Source organism: Otolemur garnettii, unplaced genomic scaffold (assembly GCF_000181295.1).
Source record: "Otolemur garnettii isolate 467f Iridium unplaced genomic scaffold, OtoGar3 scaffold00018, whole genome shotgun sequence".
Lineage (NCBI taxonomy): Eukaryota > Metazoa > Chordata > Mammalia > Primates > Galagidae > Otolemur > Otolemur garnettii.
In genome coordinates this window covers 1,027,267-1,045,983 of record NW_003852413.1, presented here as the reverse complement: position 1 = coordinate 1,045,983, position 18,717 = coordinate 1,027,267, and the positions used below count along the sequence as shown (strand labels likewise).

Here is an 18,717-nt window from a genome sequence, read left to right as displayed (position 1 = left end):
CCACAGGCGCCCGCCACAACGCCCGGCTATTTTTTGGTTGCAGCCATCATTGTTGTTTGGCGGGTCCGGGCTGGGGATTCGAACCCGCCGCCTTAGGTGTACGTGGCTGGCGCCTTAGCCAGTTGAGCTATAGGCGCCGAGCCGGTATCTTTTCTTTATAACAGGAGAAGCTTTAATGTTCCCATGTGCTGGTGAGAGTGTGGGCTCAGCTCCCTACTAGTTGCCTAGCAAGGGCTGCAAATGCTATAAAATGTAACTTCACAGCATTAAGTGGGGAGAATCATTCCAGCACGAACTAGAATCAGTGGGACCACCAAGACAGTTGTCCCTGCCCTGAAATGGGGCCCTCAGGGAGGGAGGGGCTTGGGGGCAATAGGGTCAGGGAATGACCACCCTTCTCCCCTACACAGGAGCTACACTGCTGCTCCAAGGGCTGTGCACTAACACCGTGGTGCAACTTCTGGACCTAAAGGTGAGCATGTCTGTGCTCTGGGGTGTGCCACCCAAGAGCAAAGACAGAGCAGGGAAACACCAGGGCCCAAGGACTAGGTCTGGACAGCAGCTGGAAACCACAAGGCTCTTGGCACATGGGGTCCCTGAGCTATTTTTTGATTATGTCACACATATGTGCATGTTTTCAGGGGAGAGTATTCACCTAAACTGAGTAACCCCAGGAAGCCCGCTAAAATTTGGGGAACCAGGATCTCCCCCACCCCCACTTTGTCCACAGCCTGGCTATGGCCCTGTGTGGTGTGGAGCCCAGTCAGGGTGACAAGAGTGAATGGCTGACCTGTTCCTGTCCAGGGCAATAACCTTCGAGCTGCAGGGGCTGAGGCACTGGGAAAACTCCTCCGACAGAACAAGTCCATTCGGAGGTAGGACGGTAGTTTTGGCCTCCAACTTCACCCGTAGCTCCCAAGAAGACACAATCCAAGAGTTTACTCCTTGGGCCAGTTGTCTGCAATTCATGTCCTCTGGCAGGGAGCAAGCCAGTATAAATTACAAATCTCCAGCCTCTACCAGAGACCCGCCCCCCCACCAAGCCCACAATCCTCCTGATGCCCTGGATCCCATGGGACAGGGTGGGCACCCTGGGTGAGCATCTCATGTCTGCTCTTCCTGCAGCCTCACTCTGGAGTGGAACAGCTTGGGTGCGTGGGAGGACGCCTTTGCCACGTTCTGCGGAGGTCTGGCAGCCAATAGCACCCTGTGGCACCTGGATCTCCGCAACAACCAGATCAGCCACAAAGGTGCAGAGGACCTGGCCCTGGCCCTGAAGAACAACACTACCCTCCAGCAGCTGGGTGAGGCCACCTCCTGTGCCTGCTTTCCCAGGGGAACCTCAGGGCATCTGGGGCTGCACCCCATGCCCTCTACTGCCCTCTGCAGCTTCTGACCTCAGAGCAGAAGGGTGGGCAGTGGGGTCAGCCCACACACTGGCTCTGCTAACAGCCACAGGAAGTATGCTCCAGAGAAAAATCTGGGCTGGGCCAGCTTCCCCTCTACCAGGTGCACTCTGGTGACAACAGGTTTCCTTCCAGACCTGCGCTGGAATAACATTGGCCTGCTGGGGGGCCGGGCCCTGGTGAACTGTCTCCCCAGCAACAAAACCCTGTGGAGATTGGACCTGGCTGGGAACAACATCCCTGGAGATGTCCTCAGGGCTGTGGGTAAGGTGTGCTGATTGGGCATAAGCCCCTTGATAGAGCCTGTCCACAGAGGGAGGAGAGGGTTCTGAACCTGGGAGGGAAGCTCATTGTGAAAGCAGCCTAAGTTAGGAACTGGAGGGAGGAGGGAGGAAGTTGCAGAAGGCAGCATACACACTTGGCTGGCACTCCCCACACACAGGCCCCTCCTGAGGTCCTCCTGTGTCCTTACAGCCTATGGAGTGAGGTTTCACAGGTGGTGAAGCTGAGGCCCTGTGTCTCAAAGCCCTTGTCCAGTGGCTGTGCTGATGCTTTAGGTAGTCCAGGTCACAGCCAGGAAGGGCTGGCATTTGCTCTTGGATAGCCCTGAGTTTGCTGCCGTGCATGGGATCCCTGTGGGAGCAAGATGCCCAACCTGTGCTGCTCCCAGATGGAGCACCAACTTCCATGTCCCCTCTCCCTAGTGACTCAGGAGGCTGTATAGAGTCTCTATACCGGACCCTAACCCTAGCCTCACACCTTGATCCCCAAGTGCCTTGGACCAGCAGAGCTCTGCCATGCTCTAGAGCTTCACTTTGTGCAGCAGCAGCCTCCCCATCCCCGTGCCATGGGCTCACCACCTCCTACCAGCTCTACTGGCCCCTCTGTTGTCTCCAGCTTCTCACTGTTCCCTTCTCTGCCTCTATACTGCCCTTGCTGTCACCATTGCTTCTGACCAGCAGGGCTGTCTCTGGCACCTCTCCACATGCCACTTGGATCTTTCCAGAACACAGGGGTTGAGCACAACTCTCTTTTAAGTCAGGCAGTGCCCCTTGACCTTTGGGAGGGAGGCCACATGCCCCAGGATAGCCCCCACCTCTGTGGCAGTGGAGCAGTCTCTCCTGCCTTTCCCTACATGCACATGCCCAGCCAGGTACCCCCTGCTCCAGCGGCCCCACCCCACTAAAGCAATCCACCAAGTACGCTGAGGAACGTGTCCAATTTGGTGGACAAGATGCTGCCTTCAGCACTCATCCCCAGCTACTAGCTTCCAGTCGTTGGGCACAGATAGCCTGGTCACTGCAGGGGCTGAGCAGCCCCCAGTAGATAACACAGCTCCTCCCAACAGAGCAAGCTATGGACCACAACCAGGACCGGCACACCACCTTCCAAGAGAACCAGGCCCGCACCCATGTCCTTAGTAAGGAGGTCCAGCACCTCCGGGAAGAGAAGTCCAAGCAGGTGAAGCTGGCATCTTCACTGACCTCGGGTTGCGACCAGCCAGGGTCTGGCTGTCTTTTCCCCACCCCCTGGCCCTTGGTGCACCCATCTTTCCTTTCTCTGGGCCTCTCCCAGCAACCAGTACCCAAGAACCTGACCTCCGTGGGTGGGCTTCCCCCAAGAGCTGGCTCTGAACCACCAGGCCTCCCTCTGAATAAGACAGTGAGGCTATGTTGGTGAGCAGATGTCTGTCCTCCTTCCCCCTAAGGAAGTGGGATGGCTAGGCTCTATGCTGACCAGGCTCTGTCCGGCTGTGTCCCCAGTTCCTGGATTTGATGGAGACAATCGATAAGCAGAGAGAAGAGATGGCACAGAGCAGCAGGTGCGCGTGCTCCAGGCTGGAGGAGGCAGGCTGCGGTTCAGCTAGGCAGCTCCACTTCAGGTCCAGGCACCAGCTCATGGGTGCAGCTACAGCCTGTGCCTCTTGAGGAAGTGACTGGAGGGTCAATGGCAGGGGGAGTGCCATAGAGGCTTAGAGGGGCCTGGGAGGGACCTGGGATTTGAGTTTCCCAGGAACCCCCTCTCTGCCCATAGGGCATCGGCAGCACGTGTGGGACAGCTTCAGGAAGCCCTAAAAGAGAGGCACTCTATCATCAATGCCCTCAAGGCCAAGTAAGTAGGAGAGGGCTGGCTTCAGGATGATTTAGAGATATATCCAAAGGGCAGAGGAGGGCGGTGTGAAAACCTGAGTCCTGGTCTCCAAAGCAGAGGTGGGAAATGGGGTGGAACTGGGGCAGTAACCCAGGCAGAATTCCTGGAGGAGGAGAGTGCTAGCTGGGTTTGAGTAGGGCCCAGCCACAGTGAAAACAGTGAAGTCTGGCTAGGCACCTGTGGCTCAAGTGGCTAAGGTGCCAGCCACATACACCTGAGCTGGTGGGTTCAAATCCAGCCCATGCCCACCAAACAATAATGACAGCTACAACCAAAAAATAGCCAGGTGTTATGGCAGGCGTCTATAGTCCCAGCTACTTGGGAGGTAGAGGCAGGAAGATTGCTTGAGCCCAGGAGTTGGAAGATGCTGTGAGCTGTGATGTCACGGTACTCTACCCAGGGGGACAGCTTGAGGCTCTGCCTAAAAACAAAAAAGCAAAAAACAGTGAAGTCTTTATAAGGCATGTGAAGCTCCCACCAGAGCAGGGCGGGGCTGGCCCTTCCTCTTTGCAGGCTACAGATGACCGAGGCTGCCCTGGCTCTGTCAGAGCAGAAGGTCCAGGACCTGGGGGAGCTCCTGGCCACAGCTGAGCAGGAGCAGCTGAGCCAGTCACAGAGGCAGGCCAAGGAACGCAGGCTTGAGCAGCAGGTGGGTGGCAGAGCTTGATCAGGTGCAGGCCAGGCTGTATATGGCAACATGGTAACCCTTGCCCTGTCACCCCAGGAAGCCACTGAGAGGGAATCTAAGCTTCTTAAAGACTTGTCTGCTGCCAATGAAAAGAACCTGCTTCTGCGTAACCAGGTATGGAAGTGTGGGGCCGGGTGCCCCAGGAGCCCAGGGTAGGGGTGCAGTGTCCCTCCATGGTGCTGGCTTTTCAGGTAGACGAGTTGGAACGGAAGGTCAAATCTCAGCAGGAGCAACTATTCCTGACCAGGCAGGAGCTGACCAACACATCGGCTGAGTTGAAGATTCGGGCTGTCCAGGCCGAGGGTAGGCATGGCAAGGCTGCCACTGAGGGTCCTAGGCTATGGGAGCCCTAGGGATGGGGCCCCCCCCAGGATACTCACCCACATTGTGCCCCAATGGCATTCCAGAGCGCCTGGACATGGAAAAGAGAAGGTCCAAACAGAGCTTGGAGGACTCAGAAAACCTGCGCTTCAAGGAGGTGCCTTCTTAGTTGTCACCCACCTTCTGGCTGTCCCTGGCTAACTGCTGCCTGCAAACTGGCCTTGGTGTGATATGGGTATTCCTAAAGCACAGCCCAGTGAGGGCTTCCCTCATCACCCTGTGGATGCTGGGTAGTGATTCTTTGCCAGCCTGATCAATATCAGACCTTCTACTGGGGGTTATTGACAGGGCAGGCTACTATGCACCCCCTCCCTTGAAGGGTTGCCAGCTTTACCTCTGCAGGGTCTGCATCCTGGGCCCTCATCCTGCCAGGCCACTCACTGGAAGCAGCCCTTTTCTCAGAAGGAACAGGGTGTCCACAAGACACCTGCCTTCCAGGGTGGGGATTCCATGGGTAAAGTGGGGGCAGAGGGAGCCCTGCCCTTCAAACCACTGCACACACACCTGGGCAGGTGGAGCACATGACACGCCACCTGGAAGAGAGTGAGCGGGCCATGCAGGAAAGGATACAGAGACTAGAGGCTACTCGGCTGTCCCTAGAGGAGGTGAGCATACTCTGGGCTCTGCTTCCCTGTGCTTTAATCCTCAGGTGGGCAAGGGGTGGCAGGCAGCCCCACCTTGGGAACTACCCACCGTTGTCCCCAAGAGGCCAGAAGGATTTAAAGTGACATTCAGGCTCCCTTGTCCATGGAAACCCTGCCCAATGAGGGAGGTGGCAGTGACAGCTACATGGTTCTTAAGAGGCTGGGGGTGGGCAGCACTAGCCTGGCAGCTGGAGGGGGGCCTGTGACCTGGGCCAGAGGCAGGAGGATGGTGAGCAGGGGCTGTCTGCGGGACAGGAACTGAGCCAGGTCAAGGTGGCGGCACTCAGTGAGCGCAGCCAAGCCGAGGAGGAGCTCGCCAAGGCCAGGATCCAGGCCCACAAGGAGGAGGTGAGATTTGGCAGCTGCCCTGCATCACAAGGGAGACACACCCAAGGGTTTGATGTGAGCTGAGGAGGGGAAACAGGACTGGGATGCAGGGTAAGAAGAAAAGGTCAGAGCAGCCTATCTCCCCAGCAAGAGCCAGTAACACCAGGTCTCCACTTTGGATCCTGAGATAGGTGGAGTGGTTTGGCCCAGTGACTGCATGGGTGGAGGGGGCACCAGAAGAGGCCATGGAGCTGGCCTGAGAGGTGGGGAAGGGGAGCCCAGCAGGGGATGGTCAGCAGAGGCCTGCCAGTTGAGCAGGTTCAAGAGAAGTTGCCTAATTAACTTTCCCAAGCAGGGGTGGGATCTTGTTCCAGTACAATCTGTCTCGATGCAGGATGTCAGCTTGGGCATGGGCCCCTTTTGTCTCCACAGCAGCAGCACCTGGCTCACCTGGAGGACAAGTTACGGCTGCTGACCCTGGCTCGCGATGAGGCCCAGAGTGCCTGCCTGCAACAGCAGCAGAAGGTGGCAGAGGCCCAGGTCAGGGCCGGCCAGCTCAACCTGCAGGTGGAAGGCCTGCAGCGGCGCCTGGAGGAGCTACAGCAGGTATGGGGGCTGCCAGAGTCCCGGGTGCCAGCCCTGCCCGGCTCTCTCTCTCTCTCTCTCTCTCTCTCTCTCACTCACACACACACACCCTGCCCTGTAGGAGCTGAGCAACAAGGACCAGGAAAAGGTGGCAGAGGTGCACAAGGTGCGTCTGGAGCTGCAGGAGCAGAACGGCCGCCTTCAGGCCCAGCTGACAGCCCAGGAGGCACTGAGGGAGAAGATGGCAGCCCTGGAACGCCAGCTAAAAGGTGGGCCAGTCCCTGGCCCCCCGCGGTCCCTGGGCCCACCCCTGTCCCAACCCTCACCGCCTGCCTCAGAGTCGTCCTCATTGCCCTACTCTCCTCCAGCTATGGCACACGACCACCGGGAGGCGCTGCTGGACCGGGAGAGCGAGAACGCGTCTCTCCGGGAGAAGCTGCGGCTCCGGGAGGCCGAGATCGCCCGTATCCGCGATGAGGAAGCCCAGAGGGCGAACTTCCTGCAAAACGCGGTCCTGGCTTACGTTCAGGGGTCCCCGCTGAGGGCCCTGAGCCCCCCGAAGTGAGGGAGGCCGTAATCCCAGAACAGCAGCACTTGGGACGGCGCGCTGGGATGATCAGACGAGCTAGCCCCACAGTGTGGCCCCGAGGGCCTGAGCATCCCTGCGGCTCTCCACCTGAGTGCCCGCCTCTCCCCGAGGGCCGCGCCCGGGATGGACTCCTTCCAAAAGCAATCCCAGAGAATGACGTGCCTTAGAGAACTCAGTGGGGAGTAGACCCCGAGGAGCGCCTCCCCGCGTGTGCAAGCCTCACCTCTGCAATGTAACCGCCTTTGACCATGTAACCGCTGGCGCCGGGGTGCGCGCCGGAGTCCAGGAATACAGCGCGTTGCACTCGGTGGTACTCTCTGGCTCATGTCTCTCACTTAGCCTCCGCACTTACCCTCCCTAGCGGCAGGGGCCCTCACTGCTGCCTGGAGGCAACCGGCGACAGAGGAGGGCTGGGAGAGCCGCAAAGTCGGCCAGTCTTGGGCGTTCCAGTGACAGGAGACGCCCGGGCTGCCCCTGGCAGACTCCCACCCTAGCAGGCGGGCGTGTCTCTGTAGAAAACGCGACGTGCACAAAGCCCACCCTACGCGTGTCAGGTCCCAGACTCGCACTGCGCCGCAAGGAATCTCTAGGACTGCCCCGAGTGCGCTACTCGGGACCCGCTGGAGCTGAGGGCCCCCGCCCGCGCCCCGAAGGCTCGGCTGGGCTCGGCGGCCCCGCCCCACCACGCCCCCCGCGGCCGCGCTCGGCTGTATCCGCGCCCCGCACTCGGCGGTGCTCGGCTGTCTCCGGCCGCTCGCTCGGCGCTCGGGTCCGCGGCCGCTGCGGCGACCGGCATTTCTCCGCAGCTCGGCTCGCGGCCGCGCCCGCCGCCGCCCGGCCCCGCGCCCATGCAGGCCATCAAGTGCGTGGTGGTCGGCGACGGGTGAGTACACTGCACCGAGGTTGCTCGCGGGACTGGGGCGCGGGCGGCGCGGGGCACACTTAGCGACCCCCAGTCAGGGCCGTGTGTGCCCCGGGGAGGGGCGGGGTCCCGGCTTGCAACGATCCGTGGGCCTCCAGCCTGACCCCACCTGATGCTGCCGAGCCCCCGGAGTGGGTGCCGCGCTTAAGGCGGGGCCACCGCCCATTCTTCCCAGTGGGTGGGGCTAGGCCTCTCACCTGGGCTGAACCCTGAGCCGGCCCCACCGGCCCTGGGTATTGGAAACTCTGCCACCCCGCCCAGGGCTCTGACTGTGATGCTGGGGATCCCTGCGTCCATACCCACCTGCCCACCCCCGGAGCCTGGCCTGTCCTGGTCATCCTCCAGCCCTGGCACACTGCAGATCTGGGCTGGGATTCCCGTTCCCACCCCAGGAGCCCTAACTTGACCTATAGTTCCATGGGAGGAGGCTGCCCTTGCCCACAGAGGGGCAAGGCTGGGCCTGGAAGCCACGTGGGCTTGCCCCCTGTCCACAGAGCCGTGGGGAAGACATGCTTGCTGATCAGCTACACGACCAACGCCTTCCCAGGAGAGTACATCCCCACAGTGTGAGTGGGGGATGAGGGCGGCACAGGGCTGCTCACTGGAAAAGCCCAGGCAGGCTTGCATGGGGCACCCCTGGGTGGGCACAGGTGCATGAGGCATCCCTGATCTCCCAAGTCTGGCACAGGTGGGCCTGGGTCTGGGCTTCTGGGGTGGGGTTGGGGTGCTGGACAGTCTCAAGCACCTTGAGACAAGGTGAGCTGAGTGGGTGTGATCAAGGACCCCTCCCCAGTCTGACCTTTTGTGCTCTGCTCCTCAGTTTTGACAATTACTCTGCCAACGTGATGGTGGACGGGAAGCCAGTCAACCTGGGGCTGTGGGACACAGCTGGACAGGAGGACTATGACCGACTGCGGCCACTCTCCTATCCTCAAACTGTAAGTGACAACAGAGCCAGCCCCAGAGCTGAGTGGGTTTCTGAGGTCCAGATGGGGGAGGGCACAGCCGTGTGGAGCCCTGTGACACTCCCACTGGCTCCCTCCCTCCCAAGGACGTGTTTCTGATCTGCTTCTCCTTGGTGAGCCCAGCCTCCTTTGAGAATGTTCGTGCCAAGGTAAGACAGGGCTAGGGGCAACTTTGGGAGAGGGCTTGCCTGGAGGACCTGCCCCAGAGGATAGGGGGTACTGAAAGATCTTAGACAACTTTTCCTCTAGAGGCAATTGAGGTGCATGTTCAGTTTGGAAGCACATGGGTTGGGGCCCAAAGGTGGCCCTGGGAGGGTGAGGGGGTGGGTGTAGAGATGGGGCATAGGAGTCCAGCATCTCCGAGGACTGAGGAGCTTTCTAGCTGCTGGTGATAGGCTTGTCTGGGAGTCCCTGGTAAGTCTCAAGGCTTCCTGGCTATTTTGTTTCTAGTTGCTTCACCACTAAACACCAGACTCTTAGTAGAAGTAGGAAGAGCCCAGTGTGGCTCCAGGGGCAGCAAGGAAGCCCTTGGGAGCTGTGGCCACTCTGGCCTGGGCTGGGGAAACAGACCCCAAGATGTAGGGGATCAGAGCCTCTGTCCCCACAGTGGTACCCAGAAGTGCGGCACCACTGCCCCCACACACCCATCCTCCTGGTGGGAACCAAGCTGGACCTCCGTGATGACAAGGACACCATCGAGAGGCTGCGAGACAAGAAGCTAGCACCCATCACCTACCCACAGGGCCTGGCCATGGCTCGAGAGATTGGTGGGTGGGCCCTGCCAGGCACCCTCCAGGGAGGGTGGAGAGGCATGCTGGGGGACCCTGCATCTGCCTGTGCTCCCCCCACCCTGTGCTGCCCCCTCACTACCATCCCACTCTGCCTAGGGTCTGTCAAGTACCTGGAATGCTCAGCCCTGACCCAGCGAGGCCTGAAGACAGTGTTTGATGAGGCTATCCGGGCTGTGCTCTGCCCACCCCCAGTGAAGAAGCCTGGGAAGAAGTGCACAGTCTTCTAGAGCCCCTGCCCAACCAGGGCCCAGGAGCTAGCAGAGGAGCAACCCTGGACCCATCTGCTGTTGTGTTGAGATGTCTGGTGTCCCTGAGTCTGCTTTGAGGGAGGGGTGTTGGGGGGGAGGGGAAGAAGCATGAGGTTAAGGCTGGGGCCACAGGGCCCTGACCCCTCTGCCTCCTCTTTCTGGGGTGTGGCTCCAGCCTTCCCTGGCCCCCACAGGAGGCCAAGAGGGAGCAGGGTCTCCCTCAGGGCTGCAGGGGCAGGTCCAGGGTGGCCCCAGGATGGGCTTCCCTGCCAGGGAGGGTGGGGGTGGGTTCTGTCCATTGTGCCCTGGGAGGGATGGTCCCTTCTTGTTTTATACAATAAACACCCTGCAGTGATACCTCCTGCCTCTCACTACCTGCCCTTCCACCCTGCCACGGTTTGTCCCTAACAACCCCCAGTCATGGTGCAGAGGGGGTTTATGGCACCAACAGCAACACCTTAGAGTTTGAGTTCCCCAAGGGGAGCTCTGAGCATGTCCCACACCTTGGGTAGGAAGAGCCTGCTGTGCTGCCTCAGCCCCCCAAAGAGATGTCCAGACCTCAGCAGAGAACAAGCAGACCTGCCCTCACAGACTTGGGGCCTGTGAGAGGGGGCACACCCAGGAGGGATGGGCTCTCAAGAAGCTCCTCCTTCAGGAGGCAGAGGTGCATAGATTGGCTGAGCTCAGGTTCGAGACCAGCCTGATCCAGAGCAAGATCCCATCTCTAAAAAAAAAAATAGCCGAGTGTTGTGGCAGGTGCCTATAGTCCCAGCTACTTGGGAGGCTGAAACAAGGGGATCACTTGAACCCAAGAGTTTGAGGTTATTGTGAGTTAAGATGCCACAGCACTCTACCAAGGGTGACCAAGTAAAGCTCTGTCTCAAAGAAAAAAGGAAGCTCCTCTTCAGATGGGCACAGTCTGCAAAGAAGCTGGAGTCAGGTGAGGCTGTCCCATAGTCCCCTATGCCTCGGGCCTGTATTAGGAGGAAGGGCACCCAGGGTGGACAAAGGTTTGGAGGTTGTAATGTGGTGTGGAGAGAGAAGGGAGAAAGCTGGGCAGGCCCTCTGGTGATGCTGATGTCAGAAACAGAGGGCCCTAAGCTGCAGGCCATGGCCTTGTACTTCACCCCAGAAGGCCACAGGGCATTGTTCAAAGCAAACACATGGTCAGAAGGTACCATGTGGGGCCACCCTGGCCTGCCTCCGCACACCTCCCCGTTGTGTGGGAAGGTGGCTTATACTGGTTAAATGGTTAAAAGCCCAGGAATTTGGCCAGGCGGGGTGGCTCAAGCCTGTAATCCCAGCACTGTGGGAGGCTAAGGAGGGAGAATTGCTTGAGCTCAGGAGTTTGAGACTTAACCTGAGTGAGAGTGAGACCACAACTCATAACAAAATGAAAAACCCAGCCAGATGCCATGGTGAGCATCTGTAATCCCAGTGGCTTCTGGAGGCTGAGGCAGCAGGATGCCTACAGCCAGAGTCTGAGGTTACAGTGAGCTATGACACTATTACACTCTGCTCAGGGCAGAAGGTGGGACTCCGTCTCAACCAAAAAAAAAAAGCAAAGAAATAAAAATAAAAAATTAGCAAGGAAATTTAAAAAAAAAAAAATAGGAATTGGCTCAGCACCTGTAGCTCAAGCAGCTAAGGCGCCAGCCACGTACACCAGAGCTGGGGCGTTCAAATCCAGCCTGGGCCTGCCAAACAACAATGACACTGCAACCAAAAAATAGCCAGGTTTTGTGGAGAGCACCTGTAGTCCCAGCTACTTGGGAGGCTGAGGCAAGAGACTTGCTTAAGCCCAAGAGTTCAAGGTTGCTGTGAGCTGTGATGCCACGGCACTCTACCCAGGGCGACAGCTTGAAGCTCTGTCTCAAAAAAAATTTTTTTGGCTAGCCAGTTGTATTAAAAACAAAGGTAACAAATACTCAAAACTTCACTTTCTAATTACTTTTGTACATGCTATTACTATGTGCTGTATACGTTTTGGGGTTTTTTTGTTTTTTTGTTTTGCTTTGTTTTGTTTCTTGGGACAGAGTCTCAAGCTGTCACTGTGGGTAGAGTGCAGTGGTGTCCCAGCTCACGGCAACCTTAAACTCAGGCTTAAGCAATTTGCTTGCTTCATCCTCCCAAGTAGCTGGGACTACAGGTACCAGCCACAACACCCAGCTATTTTCTGGTTGCAGTTGGGTTTTTTTGTTTTTTAAGACAGAGCCTCAAGCTATCCCCCTGGGTAGAGTGTCATGACATCACAGCTCACAGCAACCTCCAACTCCTGGACTCAAGCGAGTCTCCTGCCTCCGCCTCCCAAGTAGCTGGGACCACAGGCACCCACCACAATGCCTGGCTATTTTTTGGTTGCAGCCGTCATTGTTGTTTGGCGGGCCCAGGCTGGATTCAAACCCACCACCTTAGGTGTATGTGGCTGGTGCCTTAGCCACTTGAGCCACAGGTGCCGGCCATGATTGCAATGGTTGTTTTAGCTGGCCCAGGCTGGGTTGGAACCTGCCAGCCAGGATTATGTGGCTGGTGCCCTATCCACTGAGCTATGGGCACCACCTGAGACAGAGTCTTACTTTTGTGGTCCTGGGTAGAGTGCCATGGTGTCATCATAGCTCACAGTAGCCTCAAACTCTTGGGCTCAAGCAATCTTCCTGCCTCAGTCTCCCAAGTAGCAAAGATTATAGACACCCACCAGAATGCCTGACTAGTTTTATTTTTAGTAGAGACAGGGTCTTGCTCTTACTCAGGCTGGTCTGGAACTCCTGAGCTCAAGGGATCCACCTGCCTTGGCCTCGCAGAGTGCTGGGATTACGGGTGTGAGCCATCTTGCCTGGCTCTGTATGCCTTTGGGTTATTTACATGTACTAAACTTGTCAAGTACAGATTCCACATCGTGGATGCAACTGTTCATCCCTTCTCAACTCTGCATTCAATGACATCAAATCAATTGTTTGGAATCAGCTCTAGTGCCAACATTTATACCAAGGAACTGGCAAATTCCACAAATAGGGCTTGATTTACTGTTAATCATGTAGACTTAAGGCAATAAGAAGTAGGGCTTTGGGCGGTGCCTGTGGCTCAAAAGGTTAGGGCGCTGGTCCCAAATGCCAGAGGCGGTGGGTTCAAACCCAGCTCCAGCCAAAAACTGCAAAAAAAAAAAAAAAAAAAAATAAGTAGGGCTTGGTGAATTGTGCCTGTTGTCCCAACCTACTCAGGAGACTGAGGTGGAAGGATCACTGGAGTCTAGGAGTCTTGAGACTAGCTGGCCACACAGCAAAACCTTGTTTCTAAGAATTTTTTTTTTTTGCAGTTTTTGGCTGGGGCTAGGCTTGAACCTGCCACCTCGGGCATATGGGGCCGGCGCCCTACTCCTTTGAGCCACAGGCGCCGCCCTCTAAGAAAATTTTTAAGAATGAGCCAGACATGATGTGCACCTGTAGTCCTAGCTACTCGGGAGGCTGAGGTGAGAGGATCGATTGAGCCCAGGAGTCTGAAACTACAGTGAACTAAGATTGTGACATGGCAATCCAGCCCGCAAAAAAAAAGTGAGCATAAATAAAGAGAGAAAAATGCAGATTAAACTTACATGTGCTGTGTACATACTCATCACATTGTGAATAACATAGTTGAGGAAATGTTCTTCCAGGACTGGAAAGCTTATTATCTAATGCAACCAAGAAGCGGCTCCAGTCACTGATAAAGTACTGAAGTTGGACATGCAGCTTCCAAGTTTCCCTTTGTGCCACTTAACTTCAAGAAATGCCACCTACTCTGGAAGGCCGAGGCAGGTAGATTGGGTTCAAGACTAACCTGAGCAAGAGGACACCCCATCTCTAAAATCAGCCCGGCGTTGTGATGGGCACCTGTAGTCCCAGCTACTTGGGAGGTTAAGGCAAGAGAATTTCTTCTTTTTTTTTTTTTTTCTGAGACAGAGCCTCAAGCTGTCCCCCTGGGTAGAGTGCCGTGGCATCACACTCACAGCAACCTCCAACTCCTGGGCTCCAGCGAGTCTCCTGCCTCCGCCTCCCAAGCAGCTGGGACCACAGGCGCCGGCCACAACGCCCGGCTATTTTTTGGTTGCAGCCGTCATTGTTGTTTGGCGGGTCCGGGCTGGGGATTCGAACCCGCCACCTCAGGTGTACGTGGCTGGCGCCTTAGCAGGTTGAGCTATAGGCGCCGAGCTGGCAAGAGAATTTCTTGAGCCCAAGAGTTTGAGGTTGCTGTGAGCTGTGATGCCACGCACTCTACTGAGGGTGACAAAAATGAGACTCTGTCTTTAAAAAAAAAAAAAAAAGCCACCTAATCTAGATGTGAGTATTATACTCACAGGAGTAGTTGTTGCACTGTTTCTATACCGGAGGTCTGGACAGCACTAGAGGCCATCTTTGGTCAAATTCACCACCCTCTTGAGGAGCCCACCTAATGAGGATTCTATCTACAGCCACTGCCAGGGTGTTGGCCAGGCCTGAGAGTCTCAGGTGTGGGAGCCAAACTATCACCTGGCTTGGAATGAGAATACAAGGGATTTTGGCCTACCTGGGCCCTTCCCACACCCAGCCCTGACTCTCTCCAGCTGCCTGCTACAGTCTAGAAACCAGCACATAGGCTGAGCAGGAGAATCCAGTTTATTAGGAAAGAAGGGGCTCAGCATGGGGCCGAGGTGTGTGTAGAAAGGGGCTCAGGTGGCCAGGAAGCCCCCATCTACTGGCACAGTGGCACCTGTGGTCATGTTGCTGCGGTCACTCAGCAGGAAGAGGATGGTATCCACCACGTTCTCCACCTCTGTGGGCAGGGTGTTCAGGGGCTCAGTTGAAGGAGGCTGTCCTCCATCTTTCCTTCACATTCCTGGAACCCCAGGCATGACTCCCAGCTGGGCTTCCACTTGACTTACCAGCAAACCTGCCCAGTGGGATACGGTCCAGCATGGCCTTGGCCTTGTGGGGGTCACTCCAGTTGGCCTGGCCCATGGGTGTCATCACCACTGTGGGGTTCACTGCATTCACACGGATCTACACCGGGAAAGGTAGAGGGCAAAGGCAAACAGGGCTCCCTGGATGTGTGCTGGGGTGGTGGGATGCCCTCTAGCCTGGCTTACCTTGTGGGGCCCGAGCTCTAGGGCCATCACCTTGGTCAGCATGTCCAGGGCACCCTTGGTGGAACCTGTGAGGAGGAAGCCCAAGCTGCCTGGAAGGTGGGAGCTGAGGGCAGGGTGGGGCCTGGGGCACAGCTGGGGCTCACTCACAGTAGACACTGTGGTTAGTTACTGCTCGCTGGGAGGCCTGGCTGGAGACGTTCACAATGGCCCCTGCTGCTCCCCGGGCTATCAAGCCCCTGGCTATGATCTGGAATTGCAAAGGGTAGGGTAGGCAGAGCTAGCACCACCCACCAGAGTCCCTTGCCGGGAACCTGGCAGCTTACCTGGGACACCTGCATGACAGCTCGAAGGTTCACATCAAAGGACCTAGAAAAAGAATAGACAGACCCCAGTTGGAGACTGGGCCTGCTGCAGGGGACAGCCCCTTCCCTGGGATTCCTCTCCCCAACTGGCTCACGTGTCAAAAGCCTCCTTGGTGACCTCCAAGAAGGGCTGAAGCAGGGCCATGCCAGCATTGTTTACCAGAAAGTCCACTGGGCCCACACTGCTGAGCACCTTCTCCGTGGCCTCCCAGTTACCCAGGTCCACACACACGGGCTCTATCCCTGGGCACTGTGTGTACAAGGAGAATCACAACAGGGCCTCTGCCACTTGAGGGAGGGGCGTTCGGGCCAGGTCACTTTTCAGCGGGCATCCTATGGGCCCGGCTGCACAGTGAGCAAACCCAGGGCTGTGTGACCAGAACACTGGCCCCACCTCCAGCCAGTTCACTTCCTCCCTGCATGAAAGCACCTCTGATCCGATCCTGCTCAGCAGCCATTTCAGTCTCTTTCCAAGCCCGGGGGTCAAGCTGCTCTGCCCGCCACACAGGCCGCACGCCCTGGAAAGGTGCTGAGGGTGCTCCACAGCCCCAGCGCCAGGAGACCGGCGCAGCACTTTCGCAGGGAACCAGGCTGGGCGCGTGGCGGGTCCCCGGCCCACCCCACTCTGCGGCCACCTCGCAGAGCTGGGAGCAGAGCTGGTACTGGCAGCTCTTACCTCACGGACAAGGCTGTCCAGGTCGGCCTGTGTCCGGCTCACGGCCACCACCCGCGCGCCCGCCGCGTGAAGCGCCTGGACCGTGCTGCGCCCGATGCCTGTGGGGATCGCGGCTCAATGCGAGCGTCCCCCGGCCGGCCCACCCCTGCCCGCCGACCTACCGCGGCCCGCTGGCCCACCTTTGCCCGCCCCTGTGACCAGCGCCCGACGGCCCGCAAGCCCCAGCTCCATGTCTGTGCTGTCTCCGCCCCGTGCGCCGAGGCCCGGGGACTTTGAGCTCTGTTGGTTGGGGCGGGACGCGACGGGGCCAATCGCGAGCCCCCTCTGGCCCGGGGGCGGGAACATTCAAATAAAGACTCCTTTGCGGGAGTGATTGGTCTCAAGGCGCGGGAGGGGCGGGGCCCCAGCTGCCTCCGGACCCCGGTCTTTCCAGATGTCCTGCGGCCTCCCACGGCAAAGGCAGTTTAGGCCGTCCTGGCCAGCACTTTTTCCCTGCCAGGAAGATTATTACAAAACACAGACGTAGGACGGCGCCTGTGGCTCAGTGAATAGGGCACTGGCCCCATATACCGAGGGTGGCGGATTCGAACCTGGCCCCCGGCCAAACTGCAACCAAAAAATAGCCAGGTGTTGTGGTGGACACCTGTAGTCCCAGCTACTCGGGAGGCTGAAGCAAGAGAATCACCTAAGCCCAAGAGCTGGAGGTTGCTGTGAGCTGTGACTCTACAGCACTCTGCTGAGGGCGACAAAGTGACACTTTAAGAAAAGAAAAGAAATGCTAGGGAACCTGAAGAAAACATGGATGTCAGCAAAGCTCCGCATCAGGCTAAAAAAAGAGTTGAACTCCAAGGTCACCTGGACAGCGCATTGGCTTTGCACAGGGTTAGAAATGTTTGGGATATAGACCACACCGCCCTGAAAGCGCAGATCCCGCGGATCTAAACTATGCAGGGTAGGACCCGGTTAGTATAGGGACCACCTACTATACACTAGGCTGTAGGGTTATTAATAAAATGAAACCAACTTTAAATTGAAAAAAATAGTTTGAGGCTAAGTGCCATGCCTCACACCTGTAATCAGGAAGATCACCCAGGGGTTTGAGAGCACTCTGACAGAAGACCTGGCTCTACTAAAAGTAGAAACAGTAATCCTAGCATTCTGGGAGGCCAAGGCAGGTGGATTGCCTGAGCTCATGAGTTTGAGGGCAGCCTGAGCAAAAAAAGTGAGGACCTCCCCCATCTCTACTAAAAACAGAAAAATTAAGGCAAGAGGATCATTTGAGCCCAAGAGTTGGAGGTTGCTGTGAGCTATGATGTCACTGCACTCTACCCAGGGCAACAGCTTGAGACTCTGTCTCAAAAAAAAAAAAAAAAAAAAAGGCTCAGCAGCTAAGGCACCAGCCACATACACTTGAGTTCACGGGTTTGAATCCAGCCCAGGCCTGCCAAACAACGAAATCTACAACCAAAAAATGGTCAGGCATTGCAGCAGGCACCTGTAGTCCCAGCTACTTGGGAGGCTGAGGCAAGAGAATCACTTGAGCCCAGGAGTTGGAGGTTGCTGTAAGCTGTAATGCCACGGGACTCTACCCAGGGCAAAAGCTTGAGGCTCTGTCTCAATAAATAAATAATAGAAAAATCTAGCTGGTTGTGGTGGCAGGTGCCTTAGGCTCAGCTACATGGGAAGCTGAGGCAGGAGGATTGCTTGAGCTCACGAGTTTGAGGCTGCTGTGAGCTAGGTTGATGCCATAACACTCTAGCCCAGGCAACAGAGAAAAACTCTTGTCTCAAAAAATAATAATAATGAATAAAATAATAAAAATAACTTGAATAGGATAGGAAGAGGATTTGGAATCTTCAAAGTACATGGCACCCAGCAAAAGCAAGCGTTGCTTCCTGATGCTTTAGGGTAAGTTACAGATGTATAGGTGTGCACTGAGTACCCTAGAACTCCGTGTGAAAGCTATTTTGTAGATTATGGTGGGAATGTCTAGAACCACTGCATTGAGGACCTTCTGTGGCCAGTAGTAGGAAATGGGTGATGATTACAGGGTCTCTGGGTCACAACAGGCTTTGGACTTACAGAAATGGACAGATTGGAGACAAGGGGTGACCAGGCACAGCAAGGGGGTACAGATTTGAGGAGCCCCTGGTGGACAGCCAAGTGCCTTCTCACCTCCCTACCCTGTGGCCAGCCCACTACCCCTGGCCACTCTCTAGACCCTTCCTTCTGCTCCTAACCTAGGACCCTGCTCTTGGTCTGCCAGAAACCAAGGGAGGGACAGCCTCCAACCAGTCCTTCCTGCAGTCACATCTGCTTAGATCCCTTATAGTACAAATCCCCTCACTTGTCCTGTATCCTTGGCCTCCTTTGTGACCTCCAGGAAGGCCTGCAGCAGGCCACACTGGCATTGTTCACCAGGCAGTCACCTGGGTCCACCCACATGGTCTCTATCCTTGGGTTCCCTGGAGGTCCTACTGGCCGGTCATAAGAGCCCTCAGCATCCTGCACTCCAACTCTGAGCCCTGGTGCCCTCCCAACCATTGCCTGAGGGCTGACCCTCCCTGCTGGTCCTCTGCCCCCTTGCTCAGGGTTGGACCCTGTGCATCTGCAGCTCGCTGGCCTGGGACTTTCCCAGATAGCACCCAGCAAGGCTCGTGAGACCCTCTGGCCAGTCCTGGGATGTAGGGGTATTGAGATTCAGGTCGGGGGCAGCCCACAAAGAGGGGCTGCCAGCCCCACCCCCAGCTTGGGTCTTGAGGGCAGAAGTCCCTCTAGAGGTGGAGCTAGATTCCCTGGGAGAGGACAAATGAGATTTGGTGCAACACCTAGACCCTCCCTCTCCAGGCCCCACCTTCCCTAGGGTGGCCTAGGTTCAGCACCT

At 57.0% G+C, this 18,717-nt stretch overlaps 3 protein-coding genes across 3 annotated transcripts in view; 2 read left to right on the top strand and 1 right to left on the bottom strand.

Moving 5' to 3' along the window:
* LRRC45 (leucine rich repeat containing 45) overlaps positions 1–7,079 on the top strand; it is a 7,881-nt gene extending 802 nt beyond the window's left edge. Inside the window, exons 2-17 of the mRNA XM_003786048.3 lie at positions 411–472; positions 805–875; positions 1,126–1,304; positions 1,542–1,670; positions 2,755–2,867; positions 3,170–3,228; positions 3,441–3,518; positions 4,071–4,206; positions 4,282–4,359; positions 4,437–4,548; positions 4,653–4,723; positions 5,139–5,231; positions 5,526–5,618; positions 6,030–6,203; positions 6,304–6,451; positions 6,551–7,079. Of these exons, the coding sequence (XP_003786096.1) occupies positions 411–472; positions 805–875; positions 1,126–1,304; positions 1,542–1,670; positions 2,755–2,867; positions 3,170–3,228; positions 3,441–3,518; positions 4,071–4,206; positions 4,282–4,359; positions 4,437–4,548; positions 4,653–4,723; positions 5,139–5,231; positions 5,526–5,618; positions 6,030–6,203; positions 6,304–6,451; positions 6,551–6,747 (1,793 nt within the window). The 3' untranslated portion in view covers positions 6,748–7,079. The remainder of the gene's footprint in view (positions 1–410; positions 473–804; positions 876–1,125; positions 1,305–1,541; positions 1,671–2,754; positions 2,868–3,169; positions 3,229–3,440; positions 3,519–4,070; positions 4,207–4,281; positions 4,360–4,436; positions 4,549–4,652; positions 4,724–5,138; positions 5,232–5,525; positions 5,619–6,029; positions 6,204–6,303; positions 6,452–6,550) is intronic.
* Positions 7,080–7,619: 540 nt separating this feature from the next.
* On the top strand, positions 7,620–10,082 carry RAC3 (Rac family small GTPase 3). Its single transcript, XM_023511172.1, has 6 exons — positions 7,620–7,654; positions 8,086–8,259; positions 8,514–8,631; positions 8,745–8,807; positions 9,266–9,425; positions 9,546–10,082. The coding sequence occupies exons 1-6, from the start codon at positions 7,620–7,622 to the stop codon at positions 9,674–9,676; spliced, it is 681 nt and encodes a 226-aa protein (XP_023366940.1). The 3' UTR covers positions 9,677–10,082.
* A 4,225-nt stretch (positions 10,083–14,307) lies between these two features.
* Positions 14,308–16,111, bottom strand: DCXR (dicarbonyl and L-xylulose reductase). The gene is made up of 8 exons (XM_003786046.3): positions 16,013–16,111; positions 15,834–15,931; positions 15,253–15,407; positions 15,119–15,161; positions 14,943–15,042; positions 14,796–14,860; positions 14,592–14,709; positions 14,308–14,482 (listed from the first exon to the last, which is right to left on the bottom strand). The coding sequence occupies exons 1-8, from the start codon at positions 16,062–16,064 to the stop codon at positions 14,379–14,381; spliced, it is 735 nt and encodes a 244-aa protein (XP_003786094.1). The 5' UTR covers positions 16,065–16,111; the 3' UTR covers positions 14,308–14,378.
* Positions 16,112–18,717: the final 2,606 nt, after the last annotated feature.